At 38.6% G+C, this 24,983-nt stretch overlaps 1 protein-coding gene across 2 annotated transcripts in view; it reads left to right on the top strand.

Moving 5' to 3' along the window:
• CORIN (corin, serine peptidase) overlaps positions 1-24,983 on the top strand; it is a 205,710-nt gene that overhangs the window by 167,328 nt on the left and 13,399 nt on the right. For both annotated transcript variants that reach the window (XM_027836429.1, XM_027836428.1), the window contains exons 12-17: positions 1,302-1,447; positions 3,549-3,656; positions 7,539-7,652; positions 9,322-9,432; positions 10,249-10,378; positions 22,546-22,662. In XM_027836429.1, the coding sequence (XP_027692230.1) occupies positions 1,302-1,447; positions 3,549-3,656; positions 7,539-7,652; positions 9,322-9,432; positions 10,249-10,378; positions 22,546-22,662 (726 nt within the window). The remainder of the gene's footprint in view (positions 1-1,301; positions 1,448-3,548; positions 3,657-7,538; positions 7,653-9,321; positions 9,433-10,248; positions 10,379-22,545; positions 22,663-24,983) is intronic.

Here is a 24,983-nt window from a genome sequence, read left to right as displayed (position 1 = left end):
AACCTTCAAGAGTATGAGTTTAAAATTAGAATTCTTGTTGCTTTTTTTTTATAATTTGTAAATGTATTTTGTGGAGTCATAGCATTTTGGAATTAGAAGAAATCATCTAGTTAAACCCATTTTTTTAAAAGAAAAATTAACTGTGACCCACGGAAGTTAAATTGCTTGCCCAGGTCACATGGCGAAAGAGCCAGGGCTAGAATCTGTGCTTGCTAATTCCTGGCCTATTAAATAATTTGTTTTTTCTTAATATACTGATGGAAACAGTAAGAAAGAAAGAAAAATAGTTTTGTTTTCTTCTATTATAGCAGGCCATGGATGATGTTCAGTGATTCTCTCATTTAATGAATGGTTTGGGAACAAAGTTCCTTTGCATAAAAATGACTTTAGTGCATCAGAGGTTGATATTGGCATTGAGGAGGTGTAGAAGTTAGTTATGTTGTCTCAGGTATAGGCCTTTTCATGGTGAGTCAAAGCTCAGGTCTTGCTGAAGAAAGGACTGTAATTATGAAATGTATCCAATTTAGTGACCTGAGATTAAGGAAGTTATTGCTTGGATTATAGCCATGTAGCAAAAGATTTGAATATTGTTAGAACTACTAGCATAATTAACGACTATCTAATCCAGGAATTTTTAACTTGCGGTTCATGAACTTGTATTTTAAAAATTCTGTGTTGATAAACTGCATTTCGGTATAATGGGTTTCCTTTCTTATCCTGTGTATTTTGTTTAATCCGTCAAAAAAAATTATTCTGAGAAGGAGTCTGTAGGCTTCACCAGACTGTCAACGTTAAGCATCCCTGATCAAATTCAGCCTCCTTATTTTATAAAAACGAAAACTCATGTCTGTTGGGATGAAGTGACTTGCCTAGTGTCACATAATGAGGTGAAACCAGAGCTCAAATTTCTTGATGCCTAGTTCAAAGTTCTTTCCACAGGAGTACCCTTTTATGTCTGTCCTCAACTTCACTGGATAGAGGACCATCCAAAGAGGGGACAGAATACCCCCTGATTTGGAGACATGGATCTGCATTTATCCATACCTGGAGGAGAAAGGCAAAGGGGAATGCCTCAAGAAGCATGATGGGAGGAGAATTCTTATCCTGGAATGAATCCCTGTGCCTTTTGGACCATTTCTTAGTCTGGTATCAGATAGGGAAATGAGTTGCTGGAACGCACCCTCTAAGCAAAAATAGTCTGTATTTTGGCCAGCAAATGCCATGGATTGATGCCTGTTAATATATCAAATGTGAAACCCTCAGAAATGTTACTGGCCTCTGACTTTTGTTTATCTTTGTAGGGCATTGTGTGAGCATTCCAAAGAACGTTGTGAGTCTGTGCTTGGGATTGTGGGTCTTCAGTGGCCAGAAGACACAGATTGCACTCAGTTTCCAGAGGAAAGTTCAGATAACCAAACCTGCCTGATGCCTGATGAAGATGTAGAAGGTTGTTATTTTCATTATTGTTGTGTTGTTGTTATTTTGATATTGAAAAGGGTTAGTGCATGTCAGCTTCTTTGAAGTCTTGTTTCTGCTCTTTATTTCTATCATCCATCTGTTGGGGCCCATCTGTTGAACATTACTATTTCTTTGCCTTTTTAATGGTAGCAGTAAAAATGAAGTAAGATGCAGGCATCCATGATGCAAACACTGATTATGAACATTTGATAAGATAAAAATGACCTCTAAACAGATGTCCAGTGATGGAATCCCCCATAGCCTCTTCCGTGGGTTTGTTCTGACAACCTCAGGAGAGGAAGGAGCCCCATCTTACTCCTGGGAGGTAGTATGTGTAGTTGACTTCCTCTCCCAAGTTGTAGTGGGCAAGAAGAATTACTCTCTCCTGACCAAAATAGCAGTTGAGAGTGGATCATAAGAATCACAAATTTAGACCTTGGAGGTCATTTAGTCCAACCCACGTATTTCTTAAGTGTAGAAACTGAGGCAGGGAGAGATTAAATAACTAGCCCAAAGTTACTCATATTAAGTGGCAGAATAAGAATTCAAACCCAGGTCCTCTGACATAGAATCCAATACTCTTTCTGCTCTGCCATACTGCCTCCTTGGGGTTCCTCCTTCTTGTCTTTCTTGTGGGAAAAGGAAGTGAGAGAAACTACTCGTCTCACAGGGTAAATCATGGGAATTGCATCTTGGTTAGAAACAGCTACTTTCTTTTGTTTATTGTTAGGGATTAATTTATTATGCATTATATTAACTTACATCCTTACCAAATTCTTATTTAAAAAAGAAAAGCAGCTACAGATTTTATTTGGAGTGACTCTCACTTCATTTTGATCCCAGTGCCTCTGAACATTGCCCCGATATGCCAACTGGTGTGCACCTGTGGTCTCTGATCCTCTCCTGTCCATAATCACCACCTTCGGGTGAGCAGGAAGGATGAAACATTGTTTGCCTGGGATCCGAACTCATACCAGGGCCTCCAGCTTATGAGGGCCATTCTCTCTGACTTTGGCCTACCTTGATTGCCCCCTCATTCACTCGTCTTGTTTCTGAATGACTTCTGGCTATTTAAAAAAAATCACATCTGCAGTCAAAGGAAGATTATTTGTTGCCATTAAGGATATTCAGAAGAGTGTGATATGACTTCTGAAATAATTTGAAAGGAATTATGGGATATTTGAGTTCAGTGGCATCTCAGAAGCTTTCTTGTTCAATCCCTCTAGGTGTAGGAATTCCTTCTGTAATATCCCTGGCAAATGGACCCACATCCCTTTCCCATTTTCCCCTTTCTCTTCTTTCTCCTCTTGCTTGTTCCAGCCCTAGTGATGAGCATACAAGTTCCTCGACTATTATATAGTAAAGCCAAGAACTTTCCAAACTCACTTTGTAGACAGCTCACTTTGCTGAAAGGCAGACCTTCTTTGACTCATCTGCCAGGCTATCCATCAAGCTTAATAAAACTACAAACCTTTTCTCCTATTGCCCAGTCTGGAATGTGAGCTCTGGGAGGGCAATCTATTGTGTTCTGCTTCTTCTTTGTATCTGCCACAGTGCAGAGCCAGGTTGCCCCTCCTCCTTTCACCCCCACATTTCTTATATGCTAGTAGAAGAATCCCTTGCACGTAGTAGGTCAAGGAATCGTAGAGTTAGACTGGGAAGGGATCTTAGAGATCATATAGTCCAACCCCCTCATTTTAGAAATGAGGAAATTGAGGCTCAGAAAAGTGAAGTTAGTCATTTAAGGTCACACAAGTGATTAGTGGAAAAGCCAGGATTTGGACCCATGTTCTCTGAGTTCAAATGATACTCTTTCAACCACACCATTTTGACTCATTTTTTTTCGGACTGCATATTTAATCCACTTAAAAGTACACTGAAAATAATTTAGCCAAATTGATTTGGATGGGCCCCAAAAGTATAGGAGTCTCCAAAGCTCACTTCATTTTTGCCTAAGGCCAGTCCTGTTTACTAATGACATCTTTACCAAACACCTCTCTGACCCCTATCTCAAATAAAAGTATGTTACTTCCCTCGTTTCCTGGGTTTCAAAATTAAATGACACTGGTATTGTTGATTGTTATCAATAGAGTGCTCCCCTAGTCATTTCAAGTGCCGCTCGGGAAGGTGCATTCTGGCATCTAGGAGATGTGATGGACAGTCTGACTGTGAGGATGACAGTGACGAAGAACACTGCGGTAAGTAAGAGAGCTGGCTCTTTTCTTGATTTGAAGAGCAATAGCTGTGTGGAGGTTAGGGGGGGAAAAGATTCTGGTTCTTTCACTGAAGATAGCTCAGGGAAAGGGTTAGAAGAAATCCATGTTATTTCAGCTATTTCTTATGGTGCTAACATTCTGAACATTGGAGAGAAAAATCCATAGCAAGTGTGAAGAATGTACTTGAAAATTACAATTTTTGAACTTGATGCTCATAATGGCGATTGTTCCTGGAAAAAAAAGAAGCTTCATTTGTGTCCCAAATGTAGCTAGAGGGAAAGGTTAGGGAATCCTAGCCAGTTGTTGTTGTTTGGTAGCAGAGGTGGGGATTGTCTGACCTTCCAATTTCATTGGTACAAGGAGTTCTCAGTGAGGAAGTCCCTTCCACCATGTAGTTTGGTACTTAACCTGTAACTTATATTCTAAGAGAGGTGCCTGTCTAGGTCACTGAGAAGTTAAGTGATTCGCTCAGGGTTACATGGCCATTGTGTGTCAAAAGTAGGACTTGAACCCAGGACTTTGAGGCCAGTCCCCTTAACCGTGATACCCCACTGCCTATCAGTTTTTATCCTCTTTTAAAGATAGAAGAACCTTAATATAATTTATATTCACTTATATAATTATATAATAATATATTCACTGATACAATTAACATTAAATTTCATAATCATTAAATATAACATATCTGTGTATCCATTAAAACTTGTGCAGGTTTAAATAGACTTTGATTCTGAAAGCCTGATTTTAATTAAATTTTGGTTTTTAATGCTCTCCATGACTTAATCTCTGTGAGCAAAGGATGAAAACTTTTTCTGGCATCTCTTCTATTGAACTTCAACCTCACCAGCATTACAGCCAGAAATATCAATGTTAATTTCAAGAGGGTACCCCAAGCCTCTTTCCATTTCTGACAGCTAACCTTTGGCCTTATGTACTCTTAGACTGTAGCAAGGCAGAAACCAGAGCATAAGTGTTTTTAAAACAGTACACACAATAAGTGAGTGACAATATGAAATTGACTTGAGTTTTGATTATTTTGCTCATCTTACTGTCAAAGGTTTTATTGACCCTTTTTTTTTTTACTATTGAAAAGCAATCTATCCTTTAGAATCATTTTCCTGACCTTTAAAGAATGAAATATTGCCTTATTTCCTAAAATGTATTTCTATGGAAGGTCTTGTCCTTCTTGAGAGTAGACAAAATGTCATAAGCAATCAACAGAATTCTTATCTGCTGCTATAAATATGAAAGATTGCATCTGCTGGAAAATTACAGCTGTCAGAGTGACCTGAGATTGACCATGGAAAATGTTGTGGTGGAGGGGACATCCAGTGCTTTGAAGTTCTCAAAAGTTGCTATTTCCTTATTTATGTCTTCTTGGGAAGGAAGGAATCCAAAAGTCATTGAGCTTTTCTTATATAAAAGAAAATTTTTTTTGAGGGGGGGATATGTTGGATTTGTTCACAAAACTGGAATTTCATATGGTGATAATATACTGGAATTTAATTTAAAGATGAAATCATATTTTAGATGGTCTAAAGAAGTTTGAAATAATCAATGGGAATTTCCAATATTAGGAAAATGCCAAAGGTGAGGAGAGGGGAAGAGGAGGGGAGAAAATAACTCACATTAGAAATTGGAGGTCAAGTGTTGGATTTAAGAGGAGATGATTGTTCAGAAAATGAGATTCTACTTTAAAAGAAAATTGAAAGCTTGATAGTGCTTAAGTAACTTTTAAAAAATTCATTATCTATTTTTAAGGATTTAAGGATCACCATCACCACGTGTAAATTGAGTTCAACTCAGTACCTTGAGGGTTGATGGCTTAATATTTATTGAGCGTAGAAGGGGGGCTAATGAGAATTTAAAAGCAGCTAAAACAAACTTGCTTGATTAAAAAAATTCATAATCACGGTGATTATGGAAAAAGTATCCAGCCACTTCTCCAAATTTAGTTTTTGTATATTCTTTTGAGTATGGACATGTCTTGTGTTTTGAGAACTTAGAACCCTTCAAGCCAAATAATTCAATTCTATTTCATGAACATTTATTAACCACCTACCATGTGCCAAGCACTGTGCTCAGTGTTGTGAGCCATACAGTGATGAATAAGACATGATTTCTACCCATAAACAATTTATATTCTAGTAATAACAACAAACCACATTTATTTAAGGTTTGGAAATCACCTTTTTCATCTTAAAAGATATGGCCTTTCCCTTTCCTTACAGGATGGTCATATTGCAAGAAATCTTCTACAAACCTATTTTTGGGAGCTTGGAACACAACTTTCCAAAGAAATGGTGTTATAAATGGTGGTTAGGTTTTCAGGCTGTCCTGGAAAAGTCTTTGCCTTCCTTTATTTTTTTTTTCTTGATGGAGTTACTCCACTGATAGATCAGGGAAATTCTGTAGACATAAGCATGGTTGCATTTCACGAACATGTTTAACAAGATCTTTCAAAATAACCTTATGGGCAAGGTAGAGAAACTTAGCCTGAGAGATCAAAGGGACTTGTAACTGGTTGAATGGCTATGTCCAAAGAATGTTGATAAAATGTATTGATGTTAAATTGGAAGGGGAGGGGTCTGCAGCAGTATGACAAGAGGATCCCTGATGTTCAGCATTTTTTGCAAGACTTGGATGAAGATATTAATAGTGAGCTTATGAAATCTGCAATTAAACTAAGGATCAAAGAGCTAGTTAATTCACTGGGTAACTAACAGACTGGGATCTGATAGTATTTTGCCAGGCAAGAATGGTGGACTATACTTATTAGATGAATTTTAATAGGCATAACTGTAAGGTCCAGCAGTTAGATTAAACAAATCAATGTACAACAATGTACGAGATATGGCCAGACAGCAGTACGTGTGAACAAAGATTCAAGGATATTAGTTGATTTTTTCTCATAAATTCTGCCAACCAGTATTTTGGCACCCTCTTGCTCCTTTCTTCACTCCTGTTCCCAGAGCTGAATGGGCATCTGCGTCACTGAGGAGGACCCACTTCCATATAGAGATTTCTTCCATCCGTCTGCTGATGGAAAAAGTGAAGGCCATTTAATATAGCTAGCATCAAGAAGAACAGGAGATCATCTCAAAGTGATCAAAACAATACCCGAATCAAAATCAAATGACATTGAAGAGTAATAATTGTGTATAAAATTTCATTTGATTCTTTATAATCCTCTGATGCAGTTTACTTGTGATTCTCAATTTAATTGCTCACATTTCTAATCATAGGAATCTGGTGATTATAAATTCACGTGTCTGAGTGCAGGGTGTAGTTCATGAACTGATTCCAGAGGCACTTCTAGAACAAGAGTACCATATATTCTTTGGGCAATGACAGAAGCTTTAGAATGTGTCTTGCAAAGATAACTACCCTGAAGGGATGATAACCATGGACAGGCATAAGTTTTTTTATTTAACAGCTTCCTCCCTCACGCTCCCATCTCCTCTCCCCCCCCCACCTGCCGCACTACAGTATCTTTACTCTTTAACTTGTGTAGATTTGTAATGTGGATCAGTAAGCAGAGGGTCCGCTTTACTGTGCTGCTAGTGGCTTTTCGCCTGTGTTCATTGTACTGTAGTAACTAAGTTCATGCATCTTGCCACCTTCAGATCGCACTGTTAATGCTTAATCTTGTTCAGCCTGTGTTATTTAACATAGAACGGTCACGGAGTTAGTTAAGACACTTCCAAACTATATTTAACATTCCCACTGCGATCTGAAAGTAACGGAAAGCTCTATTGTCAATATTATGTAATTTCTCTGTTACGATATTAAAGGAAGAGGCGTTACGCTTCCATTTCAGGTTTTCACACATGGCTCTTGGAATGAATGTGCTCTTGTTTCTAGGTTGCCGAGAGAGAGGTCTTTGGGAATGTCCCGCCAGCAAACTGTGTATCAAACAAGAAATGATTTGTGATGGGTTTCCAGACTGTCCTGAGAAGATGGATGAAAAAAACTGCTGTGAGTGCATGCATGAGTTTGTGTGAACTGCCTTTTCATCTTACACTTTATTTCTCAGCTCAAATACATCTTAGAACTAGCCCTTTTCCCAGAGGATGTCTTCACGGTAGCTGGAATGATTTATCCAGATGGGCATAGGGACTTTCATCTCTGCTGAGTTTCAACAAAGGACAGTTGAGTCTGTTCACTACTGGTCTTCATCCCAAGCCATGTTAGTGTGTATATCACTGCCTCCTCTGCTGCGCATGGAGACTATTTCTATAGGGCACCTAGTCAGGTGGAAATAGTCTTTCACTTGTATGCTGTTTACACACACACACACACACACACCCAATACTTAATGATGACATTTTACAGCTTAAATGAGCTTATGTTTGTCTCCCACTCACTGTGCTGTATTTTTTTTTTTTTGCAAAGGGCATTGAAACCACTCAATTTTATAATCATAAAATAATAATATAACCTTTGAAACCAGGCATTGTTTTTTGCCTTTTTTGCATCTTCAGCCCTTTATACAGTGCTTGGCACATAGTAGGTACTTAATGATAGTTGACTGACTGAGAGAATGTTAGGCAAGACTTACTTTATTTTTTAAATTTAATTTAGTACTTATTTCCCCCCAATTACAAGTAAAAACAATTTTCAACATTCGTTTTTAAAACTGAGTTCCAAATTCTCTCCCTTCCTCCCTCCCCATCCCCCTCATTGAGATGGTAAACAATTTAATAAAGGTTATGCATATGTGGTCATGCAAAACATATTTCCATATTAGTCATGTTGTCAAAGAAAACATAGACCAAAATAAAAACCCAAGAAAAATCAAGAAAGTAAAAAACTATGCTTCAATCTGCATTCAGACTCCATTTTTCATCATAAGGGCAAGACTTGCTCTAGACAAAAGTTGAAGTGTTAAGAGTCACATTTATATTGTATTCTAAGGTTTACAAAACACATTCCCCACCACAACTCTATGAGATACTATATTGTTATTCCTACTTTAAAGATGAGAGTAATGAGTCTCAGAGGGTCCCATAGCTAGTGAGAGTCAGAACTGAAGTTTGATTTCAGGTCTCCTGAGTACAAATACATCCCACTTTCCACTGCAAAATGCTGCAAAATCTTTTTTTTTTTTTTCTGTAAGGCCTCCATCCTTCTCTCTCTCAGAAACCTAATGCTCTCTAGTTTCTTGGGTCCCTCCTGCAAATAAAGAAAAATTTACACTAAGGTGTCCTTGACAATGTGTTACTCCTCCCATGAGTATTTTAATGTAGAACTACTAGAAGAAGACAAAAGTTGAGTCAAAGGAATGAATCGCTAACGGTAGATTTTCAGGTCCTGTGGCACCTGGGTTGAGAAAGATATTTCCAGGTGAAGAAGCTCCCCTAGCATCTCGCCATCTAGGTGAAAGACTGTTCTGCTTTTGTTTAGCACCACTTCAGTATGTACATATAATCTTTCATACAAATGTGATGAATAAAAACATAGCTTTTCTTGCTTTTAATTTTTGTGCTGTTGAGAAACAGAAATGATCACAAGTAATGGTTTGAGGACCCTTTACTATCCAAGAGCTTGGCAGCCATCACAATAACTTTTTCAAAACATAACATGCACATTTTAGGAATAATAACATTTATCTCTAAAAAATCTTTCCACTTGTTTTCAATGCCAGCATTTTGCCAAGATGATGAACTGGAGTGTGCCAATCACGATTGTGTGTCCCGGGATTTGTGGTGTGATGGTGGAATAGATTGTTCAGACAGCTCTGACGAATGGGATTGTGGTAAGTCTGGTCTTTTCAGCCCCCTACCATAAATGATAATGGCCTTATAGCTGTGAAAACTCAAAGATTATGATGTTCCCTTGCCCCCATTAAAAACAATGACAGCAACAACAAATCCTTATTTTTAAAATTGTGATAGAGCTTTGTAAGAGTGTCTTGCCTCTCCTATTTCCAGGTAAAGAGGTTTTTTTGTTGTTGTTGTTGCTGTTTGTTTTGTTTTTTTGTTTTCTGTTGTGCTTTCTGGTGAGGCAATTGGGGTTAAGTGACTTGCCTAGGGTCACACAACTAGTAAGTGTCAAGTATGTGAGGCCAGATTTGAACTGAGGTTCTCCTGACTCCAAAGTCAGACCTCTATCCACTGTGCCACCTAGTTGCCCCTAAAGGTTTTTTTCAGGAGTTTCACTTCTTTTAGTTGTTTTTTTTTCCCCAGTCATGTCTGACTCTTTGTGACCCCTTTTGGGGTTTTCTTGGCAAAGATACTGAAGTGGTTTGCCATTCCCTTCTCCAGCTCATTTTACAGGCGAGGAAACTGAGGCAAAAAGGGTTAGGTGACCTGCCCACGGTCACACAGCTAGTAAGTGTCTGAGGTCAGATTTGAACTCAGGAAGACTCATCTTCCTGACTCCAGGCCCAGCACTCTCTCCATTGCACCACCTAGCTGCCTGGTTTCACCTTTATATTATGTTAACAAAGAGATTTTGATCTATATGCTTTAGGTCTTTAAATTGTGAAAATAGCAATGACTACCCAAGATTACAGTTTGGTTGCAGGAGAAGAAATAGAGTTTTGTTAAAATACTTCTTTTTCTCTTTGCAGTGACATTATCTAAAGATGTGAGCTCCTCTGCATTCCTGACTGTTCATCGATCTGCTACTGACCACCAAGTATGTGCTGACAACTGGCAAGAGACATTGAGTCAACTGGCTTGCAAGCAGATGGGTTTAGGGTAAGGTCAGTAGTTTGTAGCACTGCTGAATTTCTCAGTGTTTAGTTGAGTGTATTAATAACGTCTCCTTCTTATGAACACATAGGTTGTTAGAACTCTTACATGGAAAAACTTTTCAAAGGAAAAGGGAAATGAGTGTGGTAGGAAAAGTGTCTTTAATTACAGACGCCTGTTCTAAAGAGAGCTGAAACCAGACTTTGATAGAGATTCTGAAAGCAAATGCGATCAATGCATTTTGAAGTACTCATGAAATAAAAAGTTTCCAACATTTATAAGGTTATGGAAATTGTTTTCTCTATGACCTAGATGGAGAAAACTGGCAACTTCTCTACAATGTTGCTAAAAATGTTTGTTTGAACAGTTTAAATGAAGGATGCTTGATTCAGTTTAATTAACCAGATGTGTATTAAGCACCTACTACGTACAAGGCACTGTGTCAGGTCCTGATGACACAAAGTCAGATGTGGACTGAGAAAAGGCACCAGATTTAGTACCTAAGAGATGATTGGAAACTTGGAAGAGGGCATTTTCAATTGAGTGGTAGAGGAGGAAACCAGATTCCTTCTCTGTTGGAATGCCTTCCTTTATGTTCTTCTTTTCCTTTTAGCAGTAGACCTCTGTGAGTTGTCTCCAGAAGCATATCACTCTATGACCAACATGGTGATGACTCTTTCAGAATTTAAGTTGTCTTGAGACCTGGAACATAAAGTCATTCATTAAGCCTGTAGTTTATGTTCATCAAGCATGAAGTAGTAGAACTTGTCAAAATCCATCCTCCAGGGGCATAAGCCTTCAGCAACCCAGGTCATCTCTATGCCAAGATGACGTACCTTTGGTGGAGAACTAAACAGTTTCTACTTTTTAGAGTTGAAAAAGTTTGATTTAGAGTTGCGAGTATTTGAATTTACCAAGAAATGGAGTAATTTTTAATACTGAAAACATCACCATTTTTGATCCTTAGTAAATGGTAGAGGCAGTGTGGTGTAGGGCAAAGTTAAATAGAAATGGGGACCACTAATCTGTACATAAGGATCATTGCAGCTGCAAATTGACTTGGTTTTGTAATATAATCTATTGTATTTTGTAATATCTATGGGTTCATAATATTATATTTATATATAATTATAATATATTTGTAGTAATATGTTTATAATAATATATGTATTATGTATATACCATTATAATGTGATATTATTTTTTGTTTGTTTTCATTTCATTTTATTTGCACTCTAATGTCACATTTACTCCTATACTATAAGGTATAGGTAGGTAATGTCACATTTACTCCATACCATAACCTATACCATACCTATTGTTTTTCAATCTCTTTTGAGATATCTTTTTCTTTTGAGCAACCTCCTCTTCTGGTTTAGGAACAATGTTCATTTTTACTAAGTATCATCTCAATATGGCAAGGGGAACTCTAGACTATGAGCCCTATAAGTATGCCATTGCATTTTGGGAGCCTTGTTGACCTGGATGTGCTCAATGACAAGATAATCCACATCCAAACCCTTCAGTTCTGTGTAACTCTCTGCATTTTGAAGTGTAGGCAGCAGGAACTCAGGACTGTTTTTTTGGGCTAATGACCCTGTGTTCAACCCTATTGCTTAGCCTGAGCATACCTGCCAAATCCACCATTACATCAAACATTTGGTAGCTTTTTGGATATGCATGCCCTTGATAGCTTGGGCTGTTTCACAGGTGTTCTTGAAGTTGACCCAGAGATTTGAACCCCTTGACTTACATGATTTTATGGGGTTCTCTGTATCAAGAGAGTACCTCACCATTTTAAAAGATTACCTAGATGACTCACCCATTGTATTTTTATTTATTTTGTTAAATATTTCTCAATTGCATCTTATTCTGGTTTGGTAGTATACAGCTGCCCAGGTAGCACGTGTTTGGCACCTCTAGTAGGGGGTATAGAAAGTATTCTCACAGCAAGGAAGGCCCAGTTCCACTTTCTGCCCTGAAACATACTGGCCAACTCCCTTAACCTCCTGGTACATTAGACAAATCTCTGAGGCTATTAATTTCAGAGCTAGTTGATTTGCCTTGATAAGAAGTTTTCTCACTGGGAGTTCCTTATAGGAATGAAATCATAGGTCCTCAAAAAAGCAGTTAAGTATTTAAATGAAAAAGCAAAAAAGAAGGAAAGAAAAGAAAAAGAAAAGGTATACAAACTGAGTCACAACACCCACAACAGTCAGAACTTGGCTTCTTGAATGTTGAAAATTGGCTCTGTGTGTGTGTGTGTGTGTGTGTGTGTGTGTGTGCTGATGTGTCTTTCCATTTGTATAAGATTTTTGAGAGAAACAGTTTTCTTTTGGGGGAGCTCATATTTTTATTTTTTGGTCACCTCCAAATATTATTGGGAAGAAGATGAAATGTAATAATGAGGGAAACCGAAGAAAACAGGTCATAACTCACTAACTTTGTGACTCTGGGCAAATCATTTAACCCCAATTGCCTTACCAAAAAAAAAAGAAAAGAAGTCATAAAACTACCATGAAACCAAGGAAAACCATGTCCGATCTAGAAGAAACCCGGCATTATGTGGTATTTTGGGAAATATAAATCTTTCATAAAGGCACAAAGAAAAAAAAAATAGTGCTTGGAGTAGTGGGCTCAGAATTAGCTTCTGCCTCTAGCTTACCACCCCTCCTACCTCCACCTTAAAAAAAGAGAGGGCATAGAGAGGAGTGGACCGAATTCTTCTATATTTTTTATCTTTATACTTTATACTTCTATACTTTTTATCATCAGCCCTTGCTAGTGATGCTCTTTGCCCTGATTGCACACACAGTGGTCATTTTAGATGGTGCCAGGGGTCTGTGGGATGTAGAGGTGTAGGGCAGATGATAAGGCTTGATGATCTTCTATCTTTAAGTTAAGGGAGGTTAAGGTTAAGGGAGTTGGCCAGGGTTACATAACCAATATGTTTCAGGGCAGAAAGTGAAACTGGACCTTCTTTGCTGTGAGAATAACTTTCTGTTCCCCAGAAGCAATTGAATTGGTGTCTTCCATTTCATAAAAGCTGTGAAAGCAGTCAGGCAGGTCAAATGAAATGTGTTCAGGGATAGCTTCAGTGGAGAGGAAAGGGAATATGAGGGGTATAGGGTTTCTACCATGCTTCTCTCCACCAGTGTGGCAGATCTCCTTTACCCGGTCATCCTAGATGGATCCTGGAAAGATTGGAAAGACCTTTGGTTCAATTGCAAGAGTCTCTCTAGGACAAAGAGACCTCTAGACCTCAGTGAATCTCATAAAACCTCAACCATTAAACTAAAGCTTTAGAAAAAGCTTTCTTGACCATTGGATCAATTGGCTTCTTATTTGAAACATCTTTATTTTATACTATGCAGTTCTAAAGAGGAAAGAATTTACTTCCATCTGGTTTTAGGGAACTGGAGATCATTGAGTAATAAAACTGACCTCCATGTGAAGGCCAAGGGCAGCATTGTAGGACAGAAACCATTTTCTTTCTGCTTGTCTTTCTGAAATACTTTTTGTGGTCAGTTCTAGTTGTATTAGAAGATAGATTTGTAACTATCAATATTAATGCCCACAGTGAAATGTTGCTTTGTTAAGCCCTCCTGCCAAGTGGCATGTTCTAGGATTAAATACACTTGATGCAATTTAAAAATTATTTATTCAGTTATTGGCTAGTAAGACTCTGCCTGTAGCAAATTTTTATTGTCAGTTTTGGAGAATTATGTAATTCTTGGCATCCTTCCACCTAATTCCACTTCCTTCCCTATAAAGTTCATATCTTCAGGGAATGAATATTAATATTGATCTATAATAGAACACTTTGTTAATATCAAAGAAATTACCTTATTTCTCGAGAACTGTCCAAATAATCCTTTTTGCAAGACTTCATTACCACTTCAACATTTAAATATAATCCCACTTTGGATAAAATAAAATTGTAATCAGGGACGGTAGAGAGCTTTTTAAAAATGTCTACGCTTTCTCTTTCTCATCCCCTTGGTCTTTTTTGTTTTTGTTTTTGTTTTTGTTTTTTTTGTAATGTGAAAGGAAACTTGATTAGGTCATGAAGTAGACTTTTGCTGACAGTTCTCAGACAAAGTTTGAACTACATTGTATTACCACAGTTCTTGTGATAGGATATTGAATGAATATTTTCTCATTCAAATAGGCTAATAGATCTCAATCTGGAAGGGAGCTTGACTCCTCATTATCATTCAATTCACATATCCAGTGCTTTTCCAGGTCTTCTCATTTCTATCTTCCCAGCACGCTGTGTACATTTCCTTCTCCTCTGACTTAGCCACCACTCTTGTTCAGTGCTCATCACCCCTCACCAGAAATATTGCCATAAGTCTGATTCCCTCAAGTTCCTTCCCAATCCAAGACATCTTCAACCTCAGAGATTTTTCTAAAATCTAGGTCCAACTATGTCACTTCACTCCAGTGACTGCCTAATTATTACCTCTAGGATAAAATATAATGTATAACAGCATTTAAATCTCTTCACATCCTGCACCCTTCCTACCTTTCTTGAATATTATTTCCCTTTGTACATCCTATGGTGCATCTATACTGGCTTCCTTATGTATGTCATGCCTTCTTCTGTCTCCATGTCTTTGCACTGGCTGCCCCCCTTGTGCCTGGAATGCTCACCCTCTTTGCCTCAACCTCCTTGGCTGTCTTCAGGACTCAGCTCAAATTCCACCTTTTGTGGGACACTTTCTACCATCTCTCTCCTCCCAACTGCCTACTTTGTATGTATCCTGTAGATAGGTACTTATGCACATTTTATCTCTCATTGGAATGTAAACTCTTTGAGGACAGGGCTTGTTTTTATTTTTTTTTCTTTGTATCATCAGTGCTCAGCACAGTGTCTGGCACATAGAATGCATTTCGTACGTGATTGTGGATTTATTGACTAAATAAAAGACCTGAAACGAGGTTTCCAGTAGAATAGGAAAACCATCTAAGGGAGGCTTTATAGATGACACAACAAAAAGAGGAGATGGATTTAGGGCATAGAATGAGATGGACATATTTTTGTGTACTGCCATCGGAAGAATTTGCTTTGCTTGGCCATTCACATTTGTTATAAGAAGTTTTCTTCCTCCTACCTCCATATTTTGGCAGTGTGTGGAGTATGGTGTGGAGAGGGAAGATAATAGAAGCTGGGAGTTTCACACGAGGACCTTGGAAGTACTTGAGGTGGGTGGTAATGAGGGCCGAAGCTTGGGTGACGGCCACAGAATAGATAGAAGCATGTGGATTGTGAGGAATTATGGAGAGAGACCTGCCAAGACTTGGCAACTAATTGGATTTAGGGGTAAGGGATATGGAAGAATCAAGAACGCTTGCCTCTCGTGCTTACTACCTGTCTCACTTTGGGCAGGTCCCTTAACTTCCCCAGGCCTCATTTTTCTCATTTGTGAAAGGAGGGATGTTGGGCTAATTGGACCGAGGGCCCTTCCAGCTCTTGAACTCTGACTATAAGTAAAACATTGAATAAAACTTCAAGTAACTGGGATTCTCATTTACCCAGATTTACCTTAGCTCTTTTCCCGAGGCATTCTACTTGTAGGATAAAAACAGCATATTAGAAGACAAACAAAGAAGGGGTTTCTTTAGAAACAAAACCAACCCTTATGTATTTTTTTTTACCCTAGTCCCAGAACTTTATGCTGATCTCTTTTAAATTTCATCTCATATTCAACTCTCTGTCCCAGCCTATTGAGATCTTTTTGCACGCAAATTCTATCAATAACAGCTACAATTTCTCTAACACTTTCAGATTTGTAAAGTGCTTTGTGACAGCTGGTGAGGGGAGGTAGTAGACTTCCAAATTCAGGTCTTCCTTGCTCCAAGAAGAGCACTGTATCCATTACACCACCAACTATCAACTCATATACAAAGTATCCCCAAAGACTTAGGACACTTTAAAGTTTTGGTGTGTTAAAACTGTACTAAGATTTTTTTGGGGGGACCACCTATATTAATGATACTTTGCAGCTTTGCCTCAGCTGCAGATTTGGTAAGCACGCCTTTGGTGCTCATACACATGTTATTGATAAAAATGCAGAACAAGCCAAGGACAGAGGACTGTGGCACCCCCTGATGCTATTCCTCTAGTCTGACATGGATCCATTAATCCTAACTCTTTGGTCTCTGGGTTTCTGTAAATTGTTATTTTACAATTATAAATGGATTTCAGTTTAATTCAATCCAAACAACATTAATTAAGCTCCTGCCACATGCAGGGCACTGTACTGGGGACTGGAGGGGTTGTAAAGATGAAAAAAGACACACAGTCCTTGTGCAGAAGTTAACTTAGTCAACTGAGGGCGTGGGACAGACACTGAAATAGTTGTAATATAAGGATGAGGCAAAGGAGAGACACAGAGAGCAGGCCAGGAAAATTTGACAAGGAGAGATCACTTGAAGCTCGGTAGAGGAAAGAGGGAAGGTTGAATTCATCATCTCATTTGATATTTACAAGAAGCTTGTTAAGGAAGCCAGAGCAATCCATGGTTCAGAGATGTCAAGTGACTTGTGCAAAGGCACTCGGCTAGCAAATGGCAGAGCTGGGACCAGACTTCAGTTACAAAGCTCTTTGCTGCCTCAATTCTCAAAGAGTCAATTATGTTCTGTAAGGCAGACTGTGGACTTGTACATTAAAAAAAAATTCAACAAGGGTTGAAACAACAAAAGCTTTCTGCCTAATGTTTAGTTAACTAGAAAACTCAATTAACACCTCATTCCCAAAGTCTTTTTGTTGCTTTACGTTATTCTGTTTAAGACACCAGCTGAGACTCTTCTTCAGCCTTGGCCCCCATTCTTGTCTGAATTTCCTTCCCATCTCACAGGTCATAATTCCAAATTAACCACTTTTAAAAAATTTCATTTAAGTAGCAAACACAGGAAAACCATGGGGACACTAAGAATTATGTTGCCTAGTGTCAATTTGTGTTTTTCAAAACTCCACTAATGATTTTCTGTGAAAATTCCCAAGTAACCCCTTTCTTCAACATGCATGCGTGCTTAGAAACAGGGTGTCCCCAAAGTCTCAGTGCAGTTTTAAGTTTCAGTAGCAAGACTTTCGGGAACTCCTTTGTGTGTGTTTGTATACACATGCAAATGTGTGGGTGCATGTTGACACGTCTACTTTGTGAGAAGCAGTGTTGCAATAGGTAGAGAGCCAAGAAGATCTGAGTCCAAGCCTATTTCTGATACACGAGGTTGTGTGACCCTGGCCCTGTCTCTTGACCTCTCAGTACTCTAGGCAATTCTCTGACTTTAAGTTGAAGAGTAGGAACTCACCTGAGTTGGCTAATGGACTTTCCTCATCTGGGAGTTCCCAATACAATGAAATCACAGATCCATTCTTTATTTCTTTTTTAGTCAATGTGCACCCAAAGGCTAATAGTCTGACAGTAGTAGATAATAGATGAAGTCATGTACTGACTACTCAGTGGAAAAGTTTCAAGCTGTGATATGCAAATGTGGGCTTCCAAGATTGAAATAATTTCAAGTGATTTGTCTTATTGACCAAACAAGACAGTTTGGATTTACTCACTTATTGTAAGGACTTGTAAGAGTTGACTCCTGTTTATTTTCCCCTGACATCCTTACAGTGTTAACAAGACTTGCCTTCCTAAAACAAAGCTAGTGTATCTCTTGTGTGACTCTAGTCTAGCACACTCCTCTAGCACGACTTTTTCCACTGGCAGGATCTAAAGAAGGCTGACTCCGTGGAGGGTGGGCTAACTTCTGCTCCTCTGGTGAGCAGTGCTAACATAAATAAACCACAGCCATGGATCTTATTTATGAGATGCCTTGTGAGCTGAGATGAGGCTAATTCCTTAAATGTTTCTTCAAGGCGTTTGAGTCATCTCACTTTGCTCCTGTACAACCTTGAGAGATGTTGGGATGCTCTTTCTTGTCTATTCATGCTTTTTGCCAGCATTCTGTTTTTGCCCATGGAAGCCAGATTATGTGACAAAGACTGGGCAATCTACAGTCTCTGCCTGTTTCGGTTTCTTCATCAGTAAAATGAGGATATTAGATTACATGGTTTTTAAAGTTATGGTTCTAGAAATTGTGGCCTGGAAGTATGTGAAATTGGCTTCCCTGAACAGACTATCAATGAGCTACCACCAAATGCAACATATAGTAGAGAGGCAGAGAGTAGGTCACGTATCATGAGACCTGGGTTCTAATCCTGAAAGTGGAATTTTGCTAGAAATGCTCTGTGGGACATCGGGCAAGTCACTTTTTCTAAGTCTCAACTTTCCCCTCTGTGAAACTGGGGAATCAGACTAGATCAGGTGTGGGGAACCTGCAGTCTCGAGGTCACATGTGGTCCTCTAGGTTCTCAAGTGCAGCCCTTTGACTGAATCCAAACTTCACAGAACAAATCCCCTTAATAAAAGAATTTGTTCTGTAAAACTTGAATTCAGTCAAAAGGTTGCACACAAGGACCTAGAACGCTATATGTGGCCTCCGAGGCTACAGGTTTCCCACGCCTGTACTAGATAAGCCAGTTCAATTCCACAAGCTTTTACCATTAAGTGTAGACTTTGCCATTGTTCCCCCTCCCCCACCCCTATCCAATGGGGATGAAAAGACAGAAGGAAAAAAATTCCCTTTTCTTAAAAAACTTGTATTCCAATCTGATATTTTCTAGGCAATCTCTAATTCTTTCTAGCTCCAAAATTTTATGGATTTGATCACTAGAGCTCTGCTTCCACATTTTCAAAATACATTAATGCAGGAGCAAAGGCAAACAAGTTAAACTATTTCATTGTAGTGCAGAGATTTTTTAGGGGTCCCTTGTCTTTCTTTCCCTCTTCCCAAGAAACCTTGAATTATGTCAATTGAAATGTATTAGAGAGAGACAGTATTTTAAATTTAGTAACTTGTGAAATTGTGGAATTCCCTTGCTCCTTTTAAAATAGAAAAATCCTAGCACTGGCCCTGAAGTCAGGAGGACCTGAGTTCAAATCTGGCCTCAGACCAAACACTTGACACTTATAGCTGTGTGACCCTGGGTGAGTCACTTAACCCCAATTGCCTAAAAAAAAAATCCTTATCTATGACTTTCAGATTGATTTGAGGAGGGAGAACAGTATTGCAAGGAAGGCTAAAATCATCCGGATACTCAGATATCATATGATGGAAGAAATATAATCAAACTGATGGACCACGATATGCCATTTCTAAAGCTAAAAGATTTATTTTTATGCCCAAGTAACTTGCTACTATTTTGTTCTTCCCTGGAAAACTATTCTCTATAATGATGTTTTCTCTGGGTGATGTGTTTTTCAGATTCTGCTTGATGTGTTACAGAAATGCAGGCTTTATTGCCATCACTGGTTGTAACTAAGAGGCAGACCCACCCCCTTCTTTCACTACCACCCCCTCCCCACTGCTTGCCCTTATGCAAAGGGTTTTTTTTAAAACCTTTAAATAGGAAAGCTGAAAGGTCAGGAAGTGTAGAAGGTCTGTGGAATATTAAGGAATTGTTTATTTAAAGTGATTCCCTGATCAGACATCAATAGTAACTTATATATGGAAATTGAATTTCTTGTCCAAGTGCCTTGTGATCACTTGCACATGGAGAACTCTAATAGGCACCACTTGGTCTTATTGTTAGATGACTATTTTGATTAAAGAAAGCTTTTCTCGTGTTGCTCTGGTTCCTTGCACCTAAATCTTGGGATTTAGGATGGATGGGATATGTGAGATGAAATTCTAACAGTGGAAGGAGGAGCAAAAATAAATCCATGTGATTTAAGCTTTTTGTGCCATCTACTTCCTTGCTGCTGCTCTTTCAAGGTGACAGATGAAAGGTTGTATTCATCCCCTCAGTAGGGGGAAAAAGTTTTTATTTTATAGTAGGAAGTCTGTGAATATTTTATTGGATAATATTTTAATAAAGAAATTTTAGCTCCTGAGCATTTGTTCTAGCAAGGGAACTCAGCTCCTTCTTGTTGTTATTGTTCATTTTTTGTTCTGGAAGAGGACCAATGACATCACGAGGGCAATGTGCTGACTTATGCGTGAATTGGATTTAAGTGAGGGGGAGCTCCACAAAGTTGTCAGTCTCACTCTCTCCTCCAGAGTCATCATTTACTCTTGACCGATAAATAGTATGCCTCTGTTGGGAAGACTCCTTTCATCAACTGAACCTGCTGCTTTGGGAGGGCTATGCATGCAACCCTTCGCAATAGCCAGACCAGGCAAATCAATCCTGGTAATCAGTGGGATGACAGATGTCACAGCCACATCTCCCTTCCGCAGCTCTTCAGGCAGTGTGTGATAGCAGATAGAGTGGTTAGAATTTGGGGGTCAAGAAGACCTAGTGCTAAATACTGTTTCTTATAATTATTAGTAGTGGGATCATGGGCAAGTCATCTAACCTGAACCTCAAACAATTGTCAAGGCTTGTCTGCTAAGTTTTAGGAAGGTTGCAATCTCTGTGTAGTGTGAGGATCTTCCGCTGAGAAAATACAGATCCTTGACTTGACTTGACTTGATAGGTGTGACATGATAATTGTCTTCAGATATTTTAAGGGCTGCCACATAGAGGAGAGACTATATTTGTCATTACATCTGCCTGGAGGGCAGAACCAGGAGCAATGGTTGAAATTGTGGAGAGGCTGATTTACACTTGATGTCACAAAACAAAACTTCTTAGTAAGAGCTTTCCCCGAGTGCACTGGGCTCCCTCCAGAGGTGGTGGGCACCCACTCAATGGAGATCTCCAAGCAGATGATGGGCAGCCCCTTGTTATGTTATTGCTGAGATTCCTTTCATTTATGGGTTAGACTCAATGGCATCTGAGGTCTTTCTCAAATGTATTGATTCTGTGATTTATTGCTCAGTTGTCATACATAAGCATATGGCAGAATGCTTCTGTAAAGGTATTCGAGATTCCTTTCCTCCATCCCCTTTGGCTTTATCTCAATTTTCTCTTCAGAGAGATTCTTTCATTATTCTCTCTGGAGACAGTATAGTTCAAGTCAAGTGAGACCTGGGTTTAAATCCTGCTTCTGACAAATATTAGCCGTGTGATAATGGGGAAAGTGTGTGTGTGTGCATGTGTGTGTGCTATGGCACACTGGTGCAAGTATTGTAAAAAAGGAAGAGGGAAGACAGGGGAGGGAAGAGAGAATAAGAAGAAATGAATAGATAATAATAATGATAATCATAATAGCTAACATTTATATGGCACCTACTATGTGACACATTCTATTCTAAGTGTTTTATGAGCCTTATCTCATTTGATCCTTACAACAGCACTGGAAAGTGTGAGCTATTATTTTCATCCCCATTTTGCAGATGGCAAAAGTGAGGTAAATGGAAGCTAACTGACTTGCCCCGGGTCACACAGCTAATAAGTATCTGAGATCAGGTCTTCCTGATTCCAGGCCCAGAGTTCTATTCACTGTGTCACTAGCTGCCCCAAGAGAACAATCAACAATACAAGGCAGAATGAAAAAAAAAAACTTTAACCCAACTTTAACTGACTTATGACTCTATTTACAAATAATATTTCATAACTTTAAGAAAATGTAAGATGTTATAATGCCTTAAAAAACAAAAACCTTTCAAATAACAGTGTTTTCACCTGAAACTATTTGAAATAAAGGCAACTCTCAATAGTTGCTGCTTATGATTTATGTTACTTGTAAGATATCACTATCATAACGGGTAAGAAACCGTAAGTGTATAAAACCCCAAGTAACCACATGTGATTGGTACTTGTTCCCCAGATTCCCCAGGTTCCTGAGATGCTGAGATTTTTAACTTAAAAACTTCCCAAAAAGCTAAAGAGAGGGCAAACCCTGGTCAGAATGGGGAATGTATGAAACAGCTGTGAAAATCTCAATCTTCTGGGCCTCCAGAGTGCTTTGGAAATTTCCCTTCATCACTGTTTCCCCATAGTTCTAAGTCTTTCTTGGTAAGAATGATAAAATGCTAACAATCCTGAGCTGATGCCAAAAAACCAAATCTCCCTGTAGTATTGATTTATAACTTAGTGGTCTCTTTTTTGGAGGGATAGAATGAATGTTAAATAGAATTCTAGAATCTTTTCCTTTATTAATAATGGATGTTTGTCGAGTAAAAATTAATTGTACCTTGACTATTTATAAGTGCTTTTCCTTCCTTAGAGAGTTATCAGTGACAGAAATTATACAAGAACAGAGGCATCCTTGGAAGTGGCTGACTTTGCCCTCAGACTGGCAGCATAAAAATACAAGCACTCTCCATGAACTGCTAGTGGCTGGGTAAGTGATGGGTAAAGGAGATACCTAAGTTAAGGAGGCAGGGTTTGCAAATGTATGAGGCAGCCTAAGACCTTCAATGATACCAAAATGGCCTCTTAATCAAGAACTTTTCTAACATACATACTGACTCTTAAATTTCAACATCACTCTGTTTTTAGTTTCTAGACATGAAGATATGGTTTAATTTACTTTGTTTTTAAGGCTCTTATAGAAACTGTTATGATAAAGGGGAAGGTGCTTGGTCTTTGATTTCAGAATAAATCTTTAAGTCAGTCATTAGACATTTATTAAATGCCTCCTATGTTCCAGGTCCTCTGCTAAGTGCTGGGGATACAAAGAAAGGCAAAGGACAATCGGTCCCCTGAAGGAGCTCACAATCTAAAGAGTAAAGACAATATGTAAAAAGAAGCTGAAAGGGGGAGGGGAGAGACAGAAGCAGAAAGTGAGGAATGGGAATGGCTGAACAAGTTGTAGTATATGAAAGTAATGGAATACTATTGTGCTATAAGAAATGTTGAGGTGGTCGACTTCAGAAAAACTTGGACTTTTCATGAACTGATGCTGAATGAAATGAGCAGAACCAGGAGAACGTTGTACACAGTAACAGCCACATTGTGGGATGACTGACTTTGATAGACCTGGCTCTTTACAGCAATGCAAGGATCTAAGACAACTCCAAATGACAATGGAAGTTGTTATCCACACCCAGAGGAAGAAATACAGAATCTGAATGCAGATGGAAGCATACTATTTGCTTTCCTTTTCCTTTGTCGTTTTGTTTTATTACTTCATTCTCGTGGTTCCTCGTATTAGTTCTAATTGTTCTTTACATCATGACTAATGGGAAAATATGCTTAACATGAATGTATATGTAGAACCTATGTCAGATTGCATGCCATCTTGGGAAGGGGGGAGGTAAGGGGGGAGAAAATTTAAAACTAAAAATCTTATGGAAGTGAATGTTGAAAACTAAAAATAAATAAATTTTAAAAAATTTTAAAAAAAGAAAGTGAGGAGTGAGGAAAGGAATAGCCTGGGGTATGATGAAGGTCCAGAGGAGTACAGCTAGGTAGGAGATGGTGACATGGCTGTTCTGGGAGCCCACTGGAGAATTTGGGAGGAGTTCTCCACTGTATACCAGAGAAAGAGGAACCCAAGGGATGAAAGGTATTGAGGAGGTTTGAAGTTCAGGACTGATGTGATCTTGCAGGATGATGAGATGCCTCCATTTTATAATCTACAAAGTGAAAAAACTTTCAGGGTGAATTTCTTCCTTCCTTCCTTCTTTCCCTGAATATTGTGACTTTATTGATAATAAAGGTACGTGGCAGAGGGATGTGACTGCAGCAGTGGATCCTGGCACTGAGCTTGGGAAAAGAACTGAGAGCCTGGAGTCAGAATGAATTTCTTGAGACAAAAATAGAAGGTCCAAAATATAGCTATTTACAATTAGCAGCTCTGGACTTATGATACTATGAGCCTAACTTTGAAAGTTTATTTCTTAAAATTATTGCATGAAGAGGTGTCACCATTCTTAAAAGTGTGGCATTCCTTACGAAAAAAAAAAAGGAAAGAAAAAAAGAGAATGATGAGATTTTAGCCCTTTTTCGTTTTCAAATTTTTTCATTTACAGTATACTTGAATTTATTATCTTTTTAACTGAGTCTGCAGCTTTGGGAAGGATGCATGTAGAGTGGTGAGAAGGTAATGGGACACCTTTTTGGCCAGCCAGATCAAGTGAATCAACCCTTGGTAATTAATCAGTGAGGTAACAGATGTCACAAGATCTCCCTTCACAACTTTTGTGGCAGTAGATAGAGTGGTATACTTTTAGGGTCAAGAAGAGCTGGAATAATAACAATAATAATGATAATAGTAATAATCAGCATCTGTATTGTGCTTTAAGGTTTGCAAAGTGCTATGCAAGTATCATTTCATTTTAATCTCACAACAGTGCAAGGAGGTAGGTGTTATTGTTATCCTCATTTTATAGATGAAGAAACTGAGGCAAGCAGAGGTTAAGTAACTTGCCCAGGGTCACACTAGTCGGTGTCTGAGGTAGAATTTCAACTCTGGTCTTTCTGACTCTAGGTCCTGTGCCCTATCAACTTCAAATACTATTTCTCTTTCTTTTTTTTTCTTTCTTTTTTTTTTCTTTCTCTCTTTCTTCCTTTCTTTTTTCTTCCTTCCTTCCTTCCTTCCTTCCTTCCTTCCTTCCTTTCTTTCTTTCTTTCTTTCTTTCTTTCTTTCTTTCTTTCTTTCTTTCTTTCTTTCTTTCTTTCTTTCTTTCTTTCTTTCTTTCTTTCTTCCTTCCTTCCTTC

This window comes from Vombatus ursinus, unplaced genomic scaffold, assembly GCF_900497805.2.
Source record: "Vombatus ursinus unplaced genomic scaffold, bare-nosed wombat genome assembly UNPS02014818.1, whole genome shotgun sequence".
Classification (NCBI taxonomy): Eukaryota; Metazoa; Chordata; class Mammalia; order Diprotodontia; family Vombatidae; genus Vombatus; species Vombatus ursinus.
This window is presented reverse-complemented; position numbering and strand designations above follow the sequence as displayed.